The sequence below is a fragment of the Haliotis rubra genome, unplaced genomic scaffold (assembly GCF_003918875.1).
Source record: "Haliotis rubra isolate DU_JTF1 unplaced genomic scaffold, ASM391887v1 Scf781, whole genome shotgun sequence".
NCBI lineage: Eukaryota > Metazoa > Mollusca > Gastropoda > Lepetellida > Haliotidae > Haliotis > Haliotis rubra.
Genome location: NW_025767503.1, coordinates 56,171 through 74,593, shown reverse-complemented (window position 1 = coordinate 74,593; position 18,423 = coordinate 56,171). Strand labels below are relative to the sequence as shown.

At 42.2% G+C, this 18,423-nt stretch overlaps 2 protein-coding genes across 3 annotated transcripts; both read right to left on the bottom strand.

The window, feature by feature from the left end:
- Positions 1-590: 590 nt before the first annotated feature.
- Positions 591-3,875, bottom strand: LOC124260940. 2 transcript variants are annotated; one of them, XM_046695272.1, is made up of 3 exons: positions 3,736-3,875; positions 2,000-2,764; positions 591-1,923 (listed from the first exon to the last, which is right to left on the bottom strand). In XM_046695272.1, the coding sequence occupies exons 1-3, from the start codon at positions 3,756-3,758 to the stop codon at positions 1,902-1,904; spliced, it is 810 nt and encodes a 269-aa protein (XP_046551228.1). In that variant the 5' UTR covers positions 3,759-3,875; the 3' UTR covers positions 591-1,901. The 2 variants fall into 2 exon arrangements, with proteins under 2 accessions (XP_046551228.1, XP_046551227.1); XM_046695271.1 differs by having other exon boundaries at positions 591-2,764; positions 3,736-3,871.
- Positions 3,876-15,282: 11,407 nt separating this feature from the next.
- LOC124260943 lies at positions 15,283-17,513 on the bottom strand. Its single transcript, XM_046695275.1, has 2 exons — positions 17,292-17,513; positions 15,283-16,254 (listed from the first exon to the last, which is right to left on the bottom strand). Exons 1-2 carry the CDS (start codon positions 17,312-17,314, stop codon positions 15,435-15,437), a joined length of 843 nt encoding a protein of 280 aa, XP_046551231.1. The 5' UTR covers positions 17,315-17,513; the 3' UTR covers positions 15,283-15,434.
- Between the last annotated feature and the right edge of the window lie 910 nt (positions 17,514-18,423).

Sequence of the window (18,423 nt, the reverse complement as noted above, 5' to 3'; positions counted from 1 at the left end):
ATATCCGTAGCCCTACCCCTTAATGTGTTGTACGTTATGTACCATATCCGCAGCCCTACCTTTAATGTGTTGTACGTTATGTATCATATCCGTAGCCCTGCCCTTTAATGTGTTGTACGTTATATACCATATCCGTAGCCCTGCCATTTAATGTGTTGTACGTTATGTATCATATCCAAGGCGCGCATCAGAATATTTGATGCTCCGGGCAACCATCACTCTGGATATCCGGCCACAGTATACAGATGATTATATTGCATCTGATGTCTATTGTTTTACCAGAAGCAACTTTGTGTCGTGCAATAACAAACCGGTTGTGCGTTCGAATGTCTTGTTATGATTCTGCTGCACCAGGTATTCCGATTAACTGCCGTGAGTATGCCTGTACCCCAGCCATCACTTCAACAAGCGTGACGTCATTGCATTACAAGGATAACGAAATCTGAACATGTGAATTAAACACATTTATTTTAGCTTTGTGAAAAGATTAATTTTAGCACTCTTGCAGAGAGAACATGGGACAATAGCACAAAAAGAGAATAAAAAATGAGCAAGTGTCAGCGGGGGAAGGAATACAGAGAATTGGAACATCTATTGAGAGGCTTTATTGCTCATTGTGGATAGGGTGAATCCGTGTAAAGTAAAACGTACAAAGAAAGACAAGGCAGTTTGTCAGGATGTGCCAAGATACATACTCCCTCCACAAATCTTACTATGATTCAAATGCAATAGACATGATAATGACTGCTTATTGATGCTGACCAGCAAAGGTATTACATATGATCAATTAATAATGTATTACCACTCTTTACTTTTTGAACAATAGATGAATTGTACATGAAGTGATGTTGATTACTTAATATGGCTGAAAATATCAGTAACATTCAAACCCATCTCTACACATGAATCTTATTACAATACAGAATATCTTATGAGACATTTACGCTTACGGCGTAAAAATGTAATTAATGTTAACAATTATGAAAATAATGATGTACAGAACAGCCCCTTTAACTTACCCCCAGGAGACAAGAACACTCCTTGGGCGGTGGTGTAGCCTAGTGGTTAAGGCGTTTGCTCGTCACGCCGAGGACCCGGGTTCGATTCCCCACATGGGTACAATTTGTGAAGCCCATTTCTGGTGTCCCCCGCCGTGATGTTGCTGGAATATTGCTAAAAGCGGCGCAAAACTAAACTCACTAACTCAAGAGCACTCCTAACAGCAGTGGTCAATGGTCACATGACCCAGGGCACGGACCAACTTGTCCTAATGTAAAAACAATGTTTAGGCTTAACACAATAATAACCAAATGTTATTATGCAGTAAAATTGAGGAGAGGTAAGAGAAAAGGAAGGTAACTCTTTGCGATCATCACTAACAAAGAAAACCTTGCTTGTTTCAACCCACAATCGCCATACAAAACTATTCTACAAAATAAATATTCTCGCAATAAAAAACGTTGAAACAAAGACTAGGATTACTAATACTAAAAACATGTGGACAACACACAAGTTGTCGTGACGATGACCATCTCGCTTGTGCTTGAATTTTATGAATGAAATATTACAAAATATGACTTTTCTGACAACTCTAAGCCATTGTGAACACAAAAGCAAAACACTACGAGCAAAGAGTATGTACTCACATTGGAGCGGGTGAGACTAGCTAAAGAAATGTTCGACTGTCTATTTGAAAACCGCACTACATACTACATCTGAGAGATGATGGCGCGAAATGAAACAATAGCAAACTGCACTATGGGAAAACATTTTACATCTTTCCAAATCAAAACACCTAACAGTTCGATTAACGTTAATGGAAAATACAATTTCTAATGAAATTCGCGTCTCAGACTACTTCCGGAAACTGCCGAAGATTACAATGTGAAAATAAGGGCAAATCAAATATGTATAGAAACTCCTTTACACAAGAAATACATGTGATAGCTGTATAGTCTGTTAGTGCACTTGGTGAGAAGTTATTACTGCTCCTTTTATGTTGCTGACATGCACCTGCGACACTTCCACATTTTGTGAGATCCCATAGTTAAAACGGACGCGCCCCTTCACCTGCCAAGTAGCTGAGTTCTTGTCAGTTAACGGGTTAGACTTGTCCTTGCCAGGTAAACGGTCGCCGAGAATGGTGCCAATTTTGTTTTGGACCATCTTTACAAACTCGCCATCTCTTGAGATTCTGATCTTCACTTTTCCTGTCAAAGTGACCTTCACCTCGAAGTCACTTTCAAATGTCTCCTCCTTGACCTCCATCCTCGCTACGGTTCTAGCATTCTTGGGGGCCAGCACGTTGGAGTCGATAGACCAAGCCAGCTCATTCTGCACGGTGTGGGTGGTCTTAGACCGGATGACCATTTGGCGTCCAAAACCGGCGGTTGCTTTACGGACTGGTTCTGGAATGTCGATGCTGAATCCGACGTCATTGCCGCTCGTGAATCCCTCCGTTAACTGTACTTCAGCCGTTGCATGCGTGACCTTCTGGGCAGTGAACCTATGCTGATGGTCATGATCCGTTCTGTTGTCATAGTTAGAGCAAAACACAAGTTGGGTGGAAGACTCCCGAGGTCCAATCTGGCCTGTAGGGAGGTATTTCAGACCGCTGGTTGTACATGTGACCTCATCTAGGAGGACCTCGAGCTCGGCGTCATCGAAGTCTATTCTTTCATATTCATCTGTTGTTTGGACATAGGTATCCCAACCAAATGTCTTCAAAGGCTCCAGAATATCGGTTAGTTTAGAACTGCTCATACTGAAACAAACAAACAAACAACACACGTTTATACTTCAGATAATGTGAGTATTAATCCTTTACAGCGTAAGAGTCGGTTGAATTGTATAATCCCCATGGAGCTGAGAATGACTGTACATTGCCAATTGATCATCCAGTTGTATAATGTTCATGTAAAAATGTTTGAGTATATATGTGGGTGAAGAATATAGATTATACACGTGCGCCTTCGTCCTGTTTGGGCTGTGGGTGAGGGCGGGCTATGGAGATGGGGCGACAGGGTAGAAGTATCTCTGAATATAGGACTGAGTAGTATTGCTAGGGCGAGGAGCGAGGGCTGTGGGGTGGCTCTACCTCCTAGGAGTGTCGGTGGTTCTACCTCCTAGGACTGTGGGTGGCACTACCTCCTAGGACTGTGGGTGGATCTACCTCCTAGGAGTGTCGGTGGCTCTACCTCCTAGGACTGTGGGTGGCTCTATCTCCTAGGACTGTGGGTGGCTCTACCTCCTAGGATTGTAGGGTGGCTCTACCTCCTAGGACTGTGGGTGGCTCTATCTCCTAGGACTGTGGGTGGATCTACCTCCTAGGACTGTGGGTGGCTGTACCTCCTAGGTTTGTAGGGTGGCTCTACCTCCTAGGACTGTAGGGTGGCTCTATCTCCTAGGACTGTGGGTGGCTCTACCTTCTAGGACTGTGGGTGGTTCTACTGTCCGGGGGCTGTGGGGTGAGGCTATTTGCGAAGTGCGCGGGCTATGACGTGGGACTCCTGGCCTGAGGTGTGGCTATACTGTCAATAATTCAACCGTTAGTCATTGTGGGAAACATGTCCCTCTTCTATACGTGCACACAAGAAGCCGTATTATTGACCACAGAAGATTCCCCATGACGGTAACTGAGCAAGTATAGACTTCACAGGTGTACGTGTGTCCATTTCTTATAAGGAATCTTAAGACAACATATCCAACATGAACATACAAGAACACTCCACTCACCTTGCTCTGGGCTTTGTGTTCATTGCCTTGCCTCCGTGAACGAATTCCAGCTTATAGAAACACTGCACCAGATCCACGTGCTTATATAGTCTCTGCCCATTCCTTTTTTAAACCTTACTTCAAACTGCAGTCATACCATATATTGAAAGTCTGGGAATACCCACACTTGTCGCCGGCTCTATTGGTCAAAGTTTGTTCAAGGCTTCATGGTGGGCGTGTCCTGCATTCCCATGATTCATGGTCAAGATGTCGTGGTTCTATTTATAGCCAGACAGTGTGTGTCGCGCATGACAACACACAGTCTAAGTAAACATATGTAAGACTTGGGTAATTGCTGTGGTTGCGTAACAATTACGTCTCACGGGAAAAGGGATGGGCAAGTGTGTCTATTGCGCGAAGTGCTCCAGTCAAAGATGACACAACACAAAAAGACAGTAAAAATATGTATTAAAATAAAAGTCTTGGTAACAGAGTTGCAAATTCCGACTGCACAGTCCAGGTGAAACCTAAAAAACAAGTTGGCTTGTTGTCACCTCGACAGTGCAGGCAGAAAGAGCCATTGTACAGATACAATAATGAAAATAAATAATAATCCGACTGATACATAGGATGTGACGACAATACTTATTAGGGGAAACAATATTATTAGAGAATATATAAACACAATATTGGAACAAAAGTATATGTGCATATATGAGCACACAACCCCAAAGAGTATTTACATAAATAACTTTAATTATATAACTCAAAAGAATCGTCACACCCCTCCTATCAGAGGATTTACATGGGGCCCCATCTGAGGTGAGGTGAAAGTCACAATAACTTTAATGGCCAATGGGAAGTATAAAAATACATATATATATACACAAAGTGGGGAAAAATTTATACCCAACACATTTGGAATATATGAAAACCGGTTTGATTGATATAAACAATAGCCACGACAGGACACCTGGCCTGTACGACACATGTGGCTAAAGGAAATGGGGTATGACTGCCTGTTGGATGATCATACTAGTCAATATGAGGCTAGCTCCAACAGAATGTCAATACACCCAGTAGGTACACCACTTGGGGCTACCCAGAATGAACACCAAATTATAGTAAGTAAATTGACAATATGTAATAAACGGATATTACATGATTTATTTTACTACAATATGTAGGTATATTAATGGCCATATAATATAATACATTATATTATTATTGAATAAACTGTGACCTCACTTTCACATCAAGTGGGGAAACATACTAAAATATGATTGATATACATGTAGTTGCATGGTACCGGTAGTCAATGCTACGTTAAGATAACCATGAAGAAGACGACGGACCCTAGTTTTGTTTACATCCGGTGCGGCCATTTTGTAATGAAGCCGGACGGGAGCCGGAGAATGCCGAGGAGAGCCGAAGACAGCCAAGGTTGTGTGCTGCTCAGTGGAGAGGTCAGCACTGGTCAGTGAGCATAATCGCCACTAATTGGTTCCAGATGATACCGTGATACTCTAACTGAGCACATGGTTTGGAAACCGGGACAGTGATACAGCCACTGTTTAATTTAGATTAAAATGGCAAAAGAGTTCTGTTGTTAACAGCAACAAGTTGTAAATAAATGGAATTTTGAATTTAGCAATGAGCTAGAGACAATTTTGACTGGCAGGTCAAATAAGCAAATTAATGCTAAACACACAAAGTACTTTACTAAAATGAATTTCTAGATGAAAATATATTACATTGAGTACATGTCATTTATTCTTGCCATCGAGTGCACGTTTGGACAGTCACAGATGAGTGACCTTTCGCCAGATTGGCACAGCAAGAATAATTGATGACAGTGACTCAACACTTGTTTTAATTGTGATTTATCAAATTAAAAAATACATTAATTTAAAAGCCGCAGATAATTACTTATCCTGCTAACAACATAACTATGCATTGGAATTTAGTACAGAAGACCTAGTTGCAATATGGAAACAAACTGAGGAGCTTACCTAAACAACAAGTTGGCTTGTTGTCACCTCGACAGTGCAGGCAGAAAGATTTCAGGCTTGGGGGTCCCACGCTCCCTCTTGCCCCTGTCATGTGACAACATGGCCCTGGGGATTGGCTAAAAAACTGTTGCTATGGAAACCATGGCACCAGTGCCTTGAGCCCAAGAACCCTATCAGATAACTGGTAAAGGGCAGGATATTGGGTTACTTGTGCAAGGGACTATGACAAAATATCCAGCCTTTACACTCTCCCCCCCTTTAAGGAAATTTTGTAACCCGGATTGAAATTGGTAAATACAAATACTAGTACATGATTAAACAATGCTTTAGCTGAACAATCATTCGTAACCCTCTTGTGTCACACATGTATGACCTGACAATACTTCTTCGTAAATGGATGCCAGGAAAAGAACCTAGTGCTTCGTCGCTGGCGCTGGGATCTACGAGGAGCTTCCAGCAAGGTCATGATAATAGTCTCCTCACAGGGGAGAGACTGGAGTGGCTCGTCATCGGCAACTGGATCACTTATAGCAGAGTCCACAGAGTTCTCAGATAGGTCTGGCTCACCACCAGATGATTCTACCAGATCACAGGGGGCGATGAGCGATGTATCCTCATTGTCCGGATCTTCAGGCAGCCCATCTTCTCTGCCATGTAGTTCTCCTGAGTCCCCACTCTCCATGGGTTCTGATGGAGCAGCTTCAGCTTCCACTGCAACCGTTTCCCAGGTGAGGGGTCCTGCAGTGGTTGCCTCATTCTGCATACCGGGAACCACTTGGATAGCGGGGACTTCCTCTACAGTAGGTCGTGTGTATGGCAGCGCCTGTTCTTGTGGTTCAAAGGGTTGAGCCTCAGGGTTCAAGCTGCTAGTGGGTACAGCTCTAATAGGTTCAGGCTGTGGATACCATATATTGACAGTGTGTAGTTCATCTTCAGAGGATTCCAAGATGTCCTCCGGTTGATGATTCCGGGCTCTGGATCTGGTGACAGGCCGCCTGTGACACTGGTTTCTTTCTGGTTCATCCATGTCTAGGGGCAATGAACCAACAGGAAGTAAGAGGTTGCGATGGTAAGTCTTTGAGGGCCCGTCTCCATTTTCTGGTCGAACAACATAGACAGGCAATTCACCCTGGTGACGTTCGACAATGAAGACTCCCGACTTCCATCTGTCAGCGATGTTATGTTTTCCTTTGACCCCAATGTTGCGGACAACCACCTGGTCACCTGGTTCCAATGCTGCTGCATGAGCCTTTCGGTCATAGTAGCCCTTGTTGCGAATCGCTGACTTTTGGGCATTATCCCTGGCCACTTGGAATGCAAACTGGAGTCGGTCCCGCAGATCTTTGACATACTGTTGAGGTCCTTTTGAAGTCCTGCTGTCAGGATCTGTTCCAAACACCATGTCTACTGGTAGGCGTGCATGACGGCCGAACATGAGGTAGTATGGTGAGTAGCCTGTGGTGTCATGTGCAATGAAGTTGTACGCATGGGCTAGAGGTCCAATGTATTTTCTCCAGTCTTTCTTTTGGCTGTGGTTGAGAGTGCCGAGCATATCCAAGAGTGTACGATTCATCCTTTCAGTTACACCTTTGCACCTTGGGTTGTATGGTGACGTTCTTGTTTTCTTGATGCCAGCCATATCGCACAACTTCTTGACAACTTTTGATTCAAAGTCCCGTCCTTGATCCGACAGTAGGTGCTGAGGGTAACCATAGTGACAGATGAGGTTTTCCCATAAAGCTTTGGCTACAGTGGTAGCTTTCTGATCCTTTGTTGGAACTGTTATTGCGTACTTTGTGAAGTGATCCGTGATCACCAGTACGTTTTCAAAGCCACCTTTGTCTGGTTCGATGGACAGGTAGTCAATGCAGACTAGTTTAAGGGGACAGATGGTAAGATGGCTTCCAGTGGTGCAGTTTCTTTCCTGGCTTTTCTCCTTATGCATCTTTCACAGTTTGAACAATAAGTTTGGATGGAGGTAGACATGATGTCCAGAAACTCATTGTCCTTGATCAGCACCTAACGTCATCGCTGATCATGACAACAGTCTATGAAGCGAGTTGGCGACGACATGTACGGACCAAGAACAAGAGATCAACTATCGAAGAGCTGAGTCAGAGGTTCAACTGGGACCTCATGTGCCTTGCTACGCAGCACAAGTTTTCAGTGCTGGACATGACCAAGATCTTCTTGAACAGGAAAGGGGGAAGAGCACCTGGCTGGTACTTGAAAGACACAGTGCATCCAACAGTGAACGGAACCATTGCTACTGAGATTTGCCTGTCCCAACTGTTGTGTGGACAACCAGTCACACAACCAGAGATGTCCGACCCAAGGCTCTATCACCAAAGACCAGACTCAGAAATGGACACTGAGGATCAACCGCCGTAAGGAATTGTCTAAGCACCATCGTCCAGCAACACTAGCTCAACGGACCGGTGCAACCTTACGGATCACAGTGGACAACTCTGACTCTGAAGGAGAAGAGCCTGATACATGGGACGTGAAACGCAGACGCGTTTAAGAGACTTGATAGGAGGTTTTTTTTGTTTGTTTGCCCTGTTACAAATGTATGTGGTTTTCCACTCATTGTCAATCTACCATCAATATCAATCCGGGTTACAAAATTTCCTTAAAGGGGGGGAGAGTGTAAAGGCTGGATATTTTGTCATAGTCTCTTGCACAAGTAACCCAATATCCTGCCCTTTACCAGTTATCTGATAGGGTTCTTGGGCTCAAGGCACTGGTGCCATGGTTTCCATAGCAACAGTTTTTTTAGTCAATCCCCAGAGGCCATGTTGTCACATGACAGGGGCAAGAGGGAGCGTGGGACCCCCAAGCCTGAAATCTTCCTCTTTCTGCCTGCACTGTCGAGGTGACAACAAGCCAACTTGTTTTTTAGGTAAGAACCTCAGTTTGCTTCCATATTGCAACTAGGTCTTCTGTACTAAATTCCAATGCATAGTTATGTTTTTAGCAGGATAAGTAATTATCTGCGGCTTTTAAATTAATGTATTTTTTAATTTGATAAATCACAATTAAAACAAGTGTTGAGTCACTGTCATCAATTATTCTTGCTGTGCCAATCTGGCGAAAGGTCACTCATCTGTGACTGTCCAAACGTGCACTCGATGGCAAGAATAAATGACATGTACTCAATGTAATATATTTTCATCTAGAAATTCATTTTAGTAAAGTACTTTGTGTGTTTAGCATTAATTTGCTTATTTGACCTGCCAGTCAAAATTGTCTCTAGCTCATTGCTAAATTCAAAATTCCATTTATTTACAACTTGTTGCTGTTAACAACAGAACTCTTTTGCCATTTTAATCTAAATTAAACAGTGGCTGTATCACTGTCCCGGTTTCCAAACCATGTGCTCAGTTAGAGTATCACGGTATCATCTGGAACCAATTAGTGGCGATTATGCTCACTGACCAGTGCTGACCTCTCCACTGAGCAGCACACAACCTTGGCTGTCTTCGGCTCTCCTCGGCATTCTCCGGCTCCCGTCCGGCTTCATTACAAAATGGCCGCACCGGATGTAAACAAAACTAGGGTCCGTCGTCTTCTTCATGGTTATCTTAACATAGCATTGACTACCGGTACCATGCAACTATATCAATCATATTTTAGTATGTTTCCCCACTTGATGTGAAAGTGAGGTCACAGTTTATTCAATAATAATATAATGTATTATATTATATGGCCATTAATATACCTACATATTGTAGGAAAATAAATCATGTAATATCCGTTTATTACATATTGTCAATTTACTTACTATAATTTGGTGTTCATTCTGGGTAGCCCCAAGTGGTGTACCTACTGGGTGTATTGACATTCTGTTGGAGCTAGCCTCATATTGACTAGTATGATCATCCAACAGGCAGTCATACCCCATTTCCCTTAGCCACATGTGTCGTACAGGCCAGGTGTCCTGTCGTGGCTATTGTTTATATCAATCAAACCGGTTTTCATATATTCCAAATGTGTTGGGTATAAATTTTTTTCCCACTTTGTGTTTATATATATGTATTTTTATACTTCCCATTGGCCATTAAAGTTATTGTGACTTTCACCTCACCTCAGATGGGGCCCCATGTAAATCCTCTGATAGGAGGGGTGTGACGATTCTTTTGGGTTATATAATTAAAGTTATTTATGTAAATACTCTTTGGGGTTGTGTGCTCATATATGCACATATACTTTTTGTTCCAATATTGTGTTTATATATTCTCTAATAATATTGTTTCCCCTAATAAGTATTGTCGTCACATCCTATATATCAGTCGGATTATTATTTATTTTCATTATTGTATCTGTACAATGGCTCTTTCTGCCTGCACTGTCGAGGTGACAACAAGCCAACTTGTTTTTTAGGTTTCACCTGGACTGTGCAGTCGGAATTTGCAACCCTGTAACCAAGACCTTTTATTTTAATACATATTATTACTGTCTTTTTGTGTTGTGTCATCTTTGACTGGAGCACTTCGCGCAATAGACACACTTGCCCATCCCTTTTCCCGTGAGACGTAATTGTTACGCATCCACAGCAATTACCCAAGTCTTACACATAGGGTCAGTATTATTCGTAATAATTCGCAGTAACGAATAATACTGAGCCTAAGCAAGGTTACTTAGACTGGACAACACACGGCAATGTACCCGGTGGTTCTGGATTCACGTCTTGGCACAGAACAGCTGTCCGATTCTTCTTACGATAAGGATAGCATTTTTTATTTGTTTCATGAAGCCATCATGATCTAAAAGGTTGGGTCGGTCAGTTTGAATAAAGAACTTTTTTAAATCTTGAATTATTACTATCTACATCGTAGTGTAGTTACATCTACATATCTTTATCAGTTTTCTTTAGCATTCGGGAATAAGGAATATATACAGCAAATTCATTTGTTGTCAAAGCAGATTTTGAAACCGTAACACAGACTGCACAGTAAGCAAAAACAACAATGAATATCATAATACATTGAATCACTTGTTACTATCGCCAAGTTGGACACGTCGGCAATATAAACTTTCTTTACACTTTAACACATGATAGTGTATTGGTAAATGAAATGTAAACAAATATATTTCTTAATGTTTAGTCTTCTTGTGAAGTTTCCCTCGTCGTCGATCTACAGCCTTCATCCCAGTACTAAAGCAGGAAGGCACCAGCTGAATAACCAGACGGTAGGACATGAGTTCGAGTTGGCGGAAGTATGAACAAAAGGTGTTATAATTTTCGAGTCATCAAACCAATTACACTCGATCAGGCGATGAGAAAATATAAAATATTGCTTTAGCAACCATTCAAGATAAACATTTTAATAACGATGTCAGTGTTATGTTAGGCATGAAAGGTTGTTAACTCATTAACCTCCATGTATTGTACAATGATTGCGGACCTCCTGATACCGGACATCTTACTATATGGGCGATTACAGCTTAAACAATCGTTTTGTTTCATCGATACAGTCCAGATAAACGAGGTTCAACATTACAATGAATTGGTCTGTTGCTCTCATACACACACTAATCATTCTGGTTTTAGTCATCGATCGCGGCGACCCGTGAAGATCCGGGGTAGAATAGGTCTTCAGCAACCCATGTGCTTGCCATAAAAGGCGACTATGCTTGTCGTAAGAGGCGACTAACGGGATCGGGTGGTCAGTTTCGCTGACTTGGTTGACACATGTCATCGGTTCCCAATTGCGCAGATCGATGCTCATGCTGTTGATCACTGGATTGTCTGGTCCAGACTCGATTATTTGCAGACCGCCGCCATATGGCTGGGATATTGCTGAGTGCGGCGTAAAACTAAACTCACTCACTCACTCACTCATCGATCGCGGCATTGTCATTGTGAAAATATAGATATTAATGTGGTTGGTCTTTCCATACCACTGGGACAGTGGCGAGACATGAACACTGTGAACACTATCGATTCTATCGATCACTGACTGGTGCAATAATGGCTTACTTGTCAGGTTCACATCGAAGAAGCGCCATTTGTGTTGACTGCTGTCTGCTTTACCAAAGCCAAATATTTGGCTACAGACAGCTGTTAATTAACCAGTGTTTTTATGCCGCAGATCAAATTCTGTAACCACTTTTCCCCATTGTATTCAGCTCTGGCTGGGTCTACTCCGTAACTAGTGTAGTGTATAATCACTTAACTTTTATGAAAATATCATTTTTTCAATAAACTTTATTCAGCTACTTTACTTATACTTACGTGGCTCGCAGATTACAGAGTATATAAATGTTATTTTATTCCGCATGACAGGTGACATGGCGCCCAGTTTGTCGTCAAGTTGCCCCATCACGGAAATGCCCACTGGTATTGTTGCAATTGTGGCTATGATGTCACTATGGCGTCTTAATAACTCGTGTGTGTCCCAGTCTATCGTCCGGGATAAGGCATTGTTAGGAAGTTTTATTACACAGTGAAAAGAAATCAATTCATCAATTTAGGTAGTGACACCTCTGTCTTCACATTACATTTGGTACACATACAAAAAAACGGACACATCTGTGATGTTACTCGTGTGTTGGGGATATATACTGTAAGGCCTCGTTAAACCGGACACAGCTGTGATGTAACTCGTGTGTTGGGGATATATATATAGTAAGGCCTCGTTAAACCGGACACAGATGTGATGTAACTCGTGTGTTGGGGATATATATAGTAAGGCCTCGTTAAACCGGACACAGCTGTGATGTAACTCGTGTGTTGAGGATATATATAGTAAGGCCTCGTTAAACCGGACACAGCTGTTGTATAACTCGTGTGTTGAGGATAAATATAGTAAGGTCTCGTTAAACCGGACACAGCTGTGATGTATAACTCGTGTGTTGAGGATAAATATAGTATGGCCTCGTTAAACCGGACAACATTTCGCATGCTGCTTACACATAGTGAACCCCTTTTACCACGGACACCTCGTTGCTGCATCGCATCTCAATTGCAGATCGATGTTCAAGCTGTTGATCAATTATTTACAGACCACCACCATATAGGTGGAACATCGCTGAGTGCAGCGTAAAATTAAACTCACTCACTCACTCTATTTTGTCCCTTTGTGGTCACTAGTGAAAGAGTTTAGTTTTACGCCGCCTTTAGCAATATCCCAGCAATATTACGGCGTGGGACACCAGAAATGGGCTTCGCACATTGTACTCATGTGGGGAATCGAATCCGTGTCTTTATCGAGGCGAGCGAACGCTTTAACCACTAGGCTACCTCACCGCCTGAGTGGTCGTTGTGTCCGTGTGTGGTGAGCATGTCGTCACTGTGTTTCAACTGGTCGCTAACTGCTCACTGTACGGTCATCCACGAGTTGAAACACAAACGTTAACCAGGAGTCGGTCAGTAAAAGAACTGGGTATGACACCAGCAGACAACCAGGAAATGTGATGTAATTAACAACTGTAGTCTAAAGTGGACTGAGTTTCACAAATCAGTACACATTCAGTACAAAGGTTTCACTATGGCGGTACAAAACAGAGTGGCAATACAAATTGTCTATAATACAAGAATAGTTGTTATAACATAATAAACAATGATGACAATATTCAGCACCTAGAAACTTGTAACTAGGGCTAGGAAGAGTGTATCCAGATTGTGACATGATCACACACAAAGCTGGTCTCCCTGCGACACGAGACGTAATGTGAGATGAGAGACAACTGCTGCTCCGTTTATATGCAAAAAGCCTCGAAAATTCTTCAGTATTCTCAGGATCACTGCAGATGGCTATAAGGCTGTGGCACAGGTCTAAATATAGCACATCACTGACTCTCACTGACTCCGCAGGTACAGTGGATAGCGCTGATTCGAAGCAACATTGCTGTAAAGTTTAACAGCTTCAAACATGTTTCCATTGATGCCATTTTAATTTGTTTAAACCCTACTAGTCTTTGTTTACATTTTCAAAACCCTTTTCATATCCATGGAACAGCAAAGTATTGATAACTCGGATTTTTTTCTGTTTTTAATTTTTGCACGAATGCTATTTCGTGGGCCAAACAGCTTCGTTTCTTCTAACACCATTTTGTTCCTCGGCTGTCGCTTTCACACCACTCACTCAATATCGGTGTTACAATGTCACAATGGGGGTAGAGAGAACTCCGTTGAATGAACGTTTATGAAAATTGTGTGACAGTTATGACATTGGAGATGATTTCTACAGTTTATTCAAATGTAAATTTTCAATGAACAAATGTACATTCCAAACTACTACTCAAGATGACAAAAAATATCACACTGCCAAAACATACCTGTCGATTGTGTTGTACGTTATGTACCATATCCGTAGCCCTACCCCTTAATGTGTTGTACGTTATGTACCATATCCGTAGCCCTACCCCTTAATGTGTTGTACGTTATGTACCATATCCGTAGCCCTACCCCTTAATGTGTTGTACGTTATGTACCATATCCGTAGCCCTATCCTTAATGTGTTGTACGTTATATACCATATCCGTAGCCCTACCCTTAATGTGTTGTACGTTATGTAGCATATCCCCAGCCCTACCCCTTAATGTGTTGTACGTTATATACCATATCCGTAGCCCTACCCTTAATGTGTTGTACGTTATATACCATATCCGTAGCCCTACCCTTAATGTGTTGTACGTTATATACCATATCCGTAGCCCTACCCTTAATGTGTTGTACGTTATATACCATATCCGTAGCCCTACCCCTTAATGTGTTGTACGTTAAATACCATATCCGTAGCCCTACCCCTTAATGTGTTGCATTATGTATCATATCCGTAGCCCTACCCCTTAATGTGTTGTACGTTATGTATCATATCCGTAGCCCTACCCTTAATGTGTTGTACGTTATGTAGCATATCCGTAGCCCTACCCTTAATGTGTGTTGTATACCATATCCGTAGCACCTATGTGTTGTACGTTATATACCCCCTACCTTAATGTGTTGTACGTTATGTATTATATCCGTAGCCCTACCCCACGTTATGTGTATCCGTAGCCCTAGTTATGTATTATATCATATCCGTAGCCCTACCCCTTAATGTGTTGTACGTTATGTAGCATATCCGTAGCCCTAGCCCTTAATGTGTTGTACGTTATGTACCATATCCGTAGCCCTACCCCTTAATATGTTGTACGTTATATACCATATCCGCAGCCCTTCCCCTTAATGTGTTGTACGTTATATACCATATCCGTAGCCCTACCCTTAATGTGTTGTACGTTATGTATCACATTCGTACCCCTACCCCTTAATGTGTTGTCCGTTATGTATTATATCCAAGGCGCCAATCAGAATATTTGATGCTCCGGACAAGCATCACTCTGGATGTCCTTCCACAGTATACAGATAACCATACTGCATCTGATGTACACCCGTTCTACAGAACATTCGCCAATCTATTGTGTTACCAGATTGTGTGTTCGAATCCCTGGTTATGGTTCCGGTGTATCAGGTATTTCGATTGACTGCCATGAGTATGCATGTACCCCTGCCATTACTTCAACAAGCGTCACGTCACTGGAATACAAGCATAACGAAAACTGAAGATGTGAATTAAACGAGTTTATTTTAGCTTTATGAAAAGATTAATTCAAGCTCTCTTGAACAGAGAACATGGGACAACAGCACAATAAGAGTAATTAGAAGTAAGTGAGAAATACATGTGACAGCTGTATACTGTGTAACCGGTCTCGGTGGTCTCAAATGTCAGACGGCGCAATATATGCGCCACTGGAACAGTCAGTTACTGGTTCTACTTTGGGGAGTTTCGTCTTGGACACATCCACATTTTGTGAGACCCCATAGTTGAAACAAACGTGCCCCTTCACCTGCCAAGTAACCGAGTTCTTGTCAATGACTGAGTAAGACTTGTCCTTGGTAGGTAAACGGTCGCCGAGAATGGTGCCAATTTTGTTTTGGACCATCTTTACAAACTCGCCATCTCTTGAGATTCTGATCTTTACTTTTCCTGTCAAAGTGACCTTCACCTCGAAGTCACTTTCAAATGTCTCCTCCTTGACCTCCAGCCTCGCTATGGTTCTAGCCTCTTTGGGGGCCAGCACATTGGTGTCGATAGACCAAGCCAGCTCATTCTGCACGGTGTGGGTGGTCTTAGACCGGATGACCATTTGGCGTCCAAAACCGGCGGTTGCTTTACGGACTGGTTCTGGAATGTCGATGCTGAATCCGACGTCATCGCCGCTGGTGAATCCCTCCTTTAACTGTACTTCAGCAGTTGCATGCGTGACCTTCTGGGCAGTGAACCTATGCTGTTGGTCATGCTTCATTCGGTTGTCATAGTTAGAGTTGAACACGATTTGGGTGGAAGACTCCCGAGGTCCAATTTGGCTCTTAATGGGGGGGTATTCCAGATCGCTGGTTGTACATGTGATCTCATCCAAGAGGACCTCGAGGTCGGCGTCATCGAAGTCTATTTGTTTATCTTTATCTGTTGTTTTCACATAGGTATCCCAACCAAATGTCTTCAGAGGCTCCAGGATGTCGGTTATTTTGCTCATACTGTAACAAACAAACAACATACAGTTTATACTTCATAATCAGATAATGTGAGTATTAATCTTCTAGAGCGTAAGAGTCAGGTTGGATCGCATAATCCCCATGGAGCTGAGAATGACAGCCCGGTGCCAACTGATCCAGTTGTATAGTGTTAATGTAAACATGTTTCAGCATCATTGTGGGTGAAGATTATAAATTATACATATGCACATGTTCGCCTTCGTCCTGGCGGGGTGGGGGTGAGGGCTATGAGTGAGCGAGGTTTAGTTTTGCGCCGCTTTTATCAATATTCCAGCAATATCACGGCAGTGGACACCAGAAATGGGCTTCTCACTCAGGGCTATGACGGCGGGGAGACCGGGTAGTAGCATTTCTGAGTATTGGGCTGAGTAGTATTGCTACGGGCGAGGAGCGAGGGCTGTGGGGTGGCTCTACCGCCTAGGACTGTGGGTGGCTCTACTGTCCGGGGGCTGTGGGGTGAGGCTACTTGTGATCGAAGTACGTTGGTCTATGAGATGGGACTCCTGGCCCTGAGGTAGGGCTATACGGGCAGGGGTATAGGGCTGTGATGACTCTGTGACAGCATCGAGCCTTGGTTTAGTGAAAGAAAGTAAACACTTTAACTGTCAAAGCAACCACTGAACACACAGTCCAGTAAAACTGAACGCCATATATATCCCATATATAACATATGCAACATCAATAATCTAGAATTTACCGTGAAACTATAATACTAAACATATAATACTATTTTAAAGATTTGCTTAAGAAATATGGTTGTTTCATAAAAACTGTAATTGGTTTAAAATCTCACGTCATACTAAAATACTCCGGTCAATAATTCAACATCCAGTCATTGTCGGAAAGAAACATGTCCCTCTTCTATACGTACACACAAGAAACCGTATTATTGACCACAGAAGATTCCCCATGACGGTGACTGAGCAATTATAGACTTTACAGGTGTACTTGTGTACATTTGTGACAACGAACCTGTAAACAACATATCCAACATGAACAAACAAGAACACTCCACTTACCTTGTTCCGGGCTTTTTGTTCATTGCCTTGTCTCCTTGAACGAATTATAGCTTAAATAAACACTGCACCAGATCGGCGTATTTATACTCTCTGCCCATTCCTTTTATAAAACGTCCTTCCAACTGCAGTCACGCAAAATCTTGAAAGTCTGGGAATGCCAACACTTGTCGCCTGCTATTGGTCAAAGTGTGTTCGAGGTTTCGTGGTGGGCGTGTCCTGCATTCCCATGATTCATAGTCAAGATGTCGTGTTTCTATTTATAGCGAGACAGCGTTCGTTGCGCATGATAGCATTTGTTTCACGAATTCATCCTGATCTAAAGTTGGGTCGATCGGTCAGTTTGAATCTTAAACATTTTAAATCTTGAGAAAACAGTACAGCAAATTTATTTGTTGTTAAACTTGCATATTTTGAATCCATAACACAGAGTGCACTGCAAGCAAAAGCAACAATGAATGTCAAATAGATTGAATCAGGTGTTACTATCACAAGGTTAGACACTTCTGTAAAGGAAAGGTTAATTATACTCTTTAACATATGATAGTGTTTTGGTAAATGAAGTGTACAAACCTAGAGAAAACTAGAGCATGTAAAAACCTCTCTGAACAAGCTAGTAAAGCACTTTGGCCTGTTAAATCATTGATAAGGCGGTATAATATGTGTTTTTCTGATGCTTTCTATACTTTTGATAAGAAGATTGTTCCAATTCTTACATATGCATATGCAAATAAATCGCTCTCTCTCAAATGAAGTGTAAAATAATATTTCTTAACGTTTAGACTTCTTGGTCAGCAGGAACTGTACTAGTTGTGATATCAAACAAAACTACTAAATCTGAATCTAATATTTGTTTTAATTTTCCTTTTATTACCTTTACAATATCTTACATTCCTAAGTTTCTATTACACTAAACCTCTGTCAAACAATCTAACACCCAAATGGTTACCACTAACGAACTATCTCAAGGCGTGCTGCCTTATCAACATCTCGAAACGAACTAACTACAATTTCCCTTCGAACTCCACACGTGGCGAAAACGCATGCTTTTTGCATGCTCGAGCTTTCCGCGAAGTAAGTTGTTGTCAGGTGTGTTTTCGCGAACTGTTCGTATGTACACAAACTGAAACCTAAT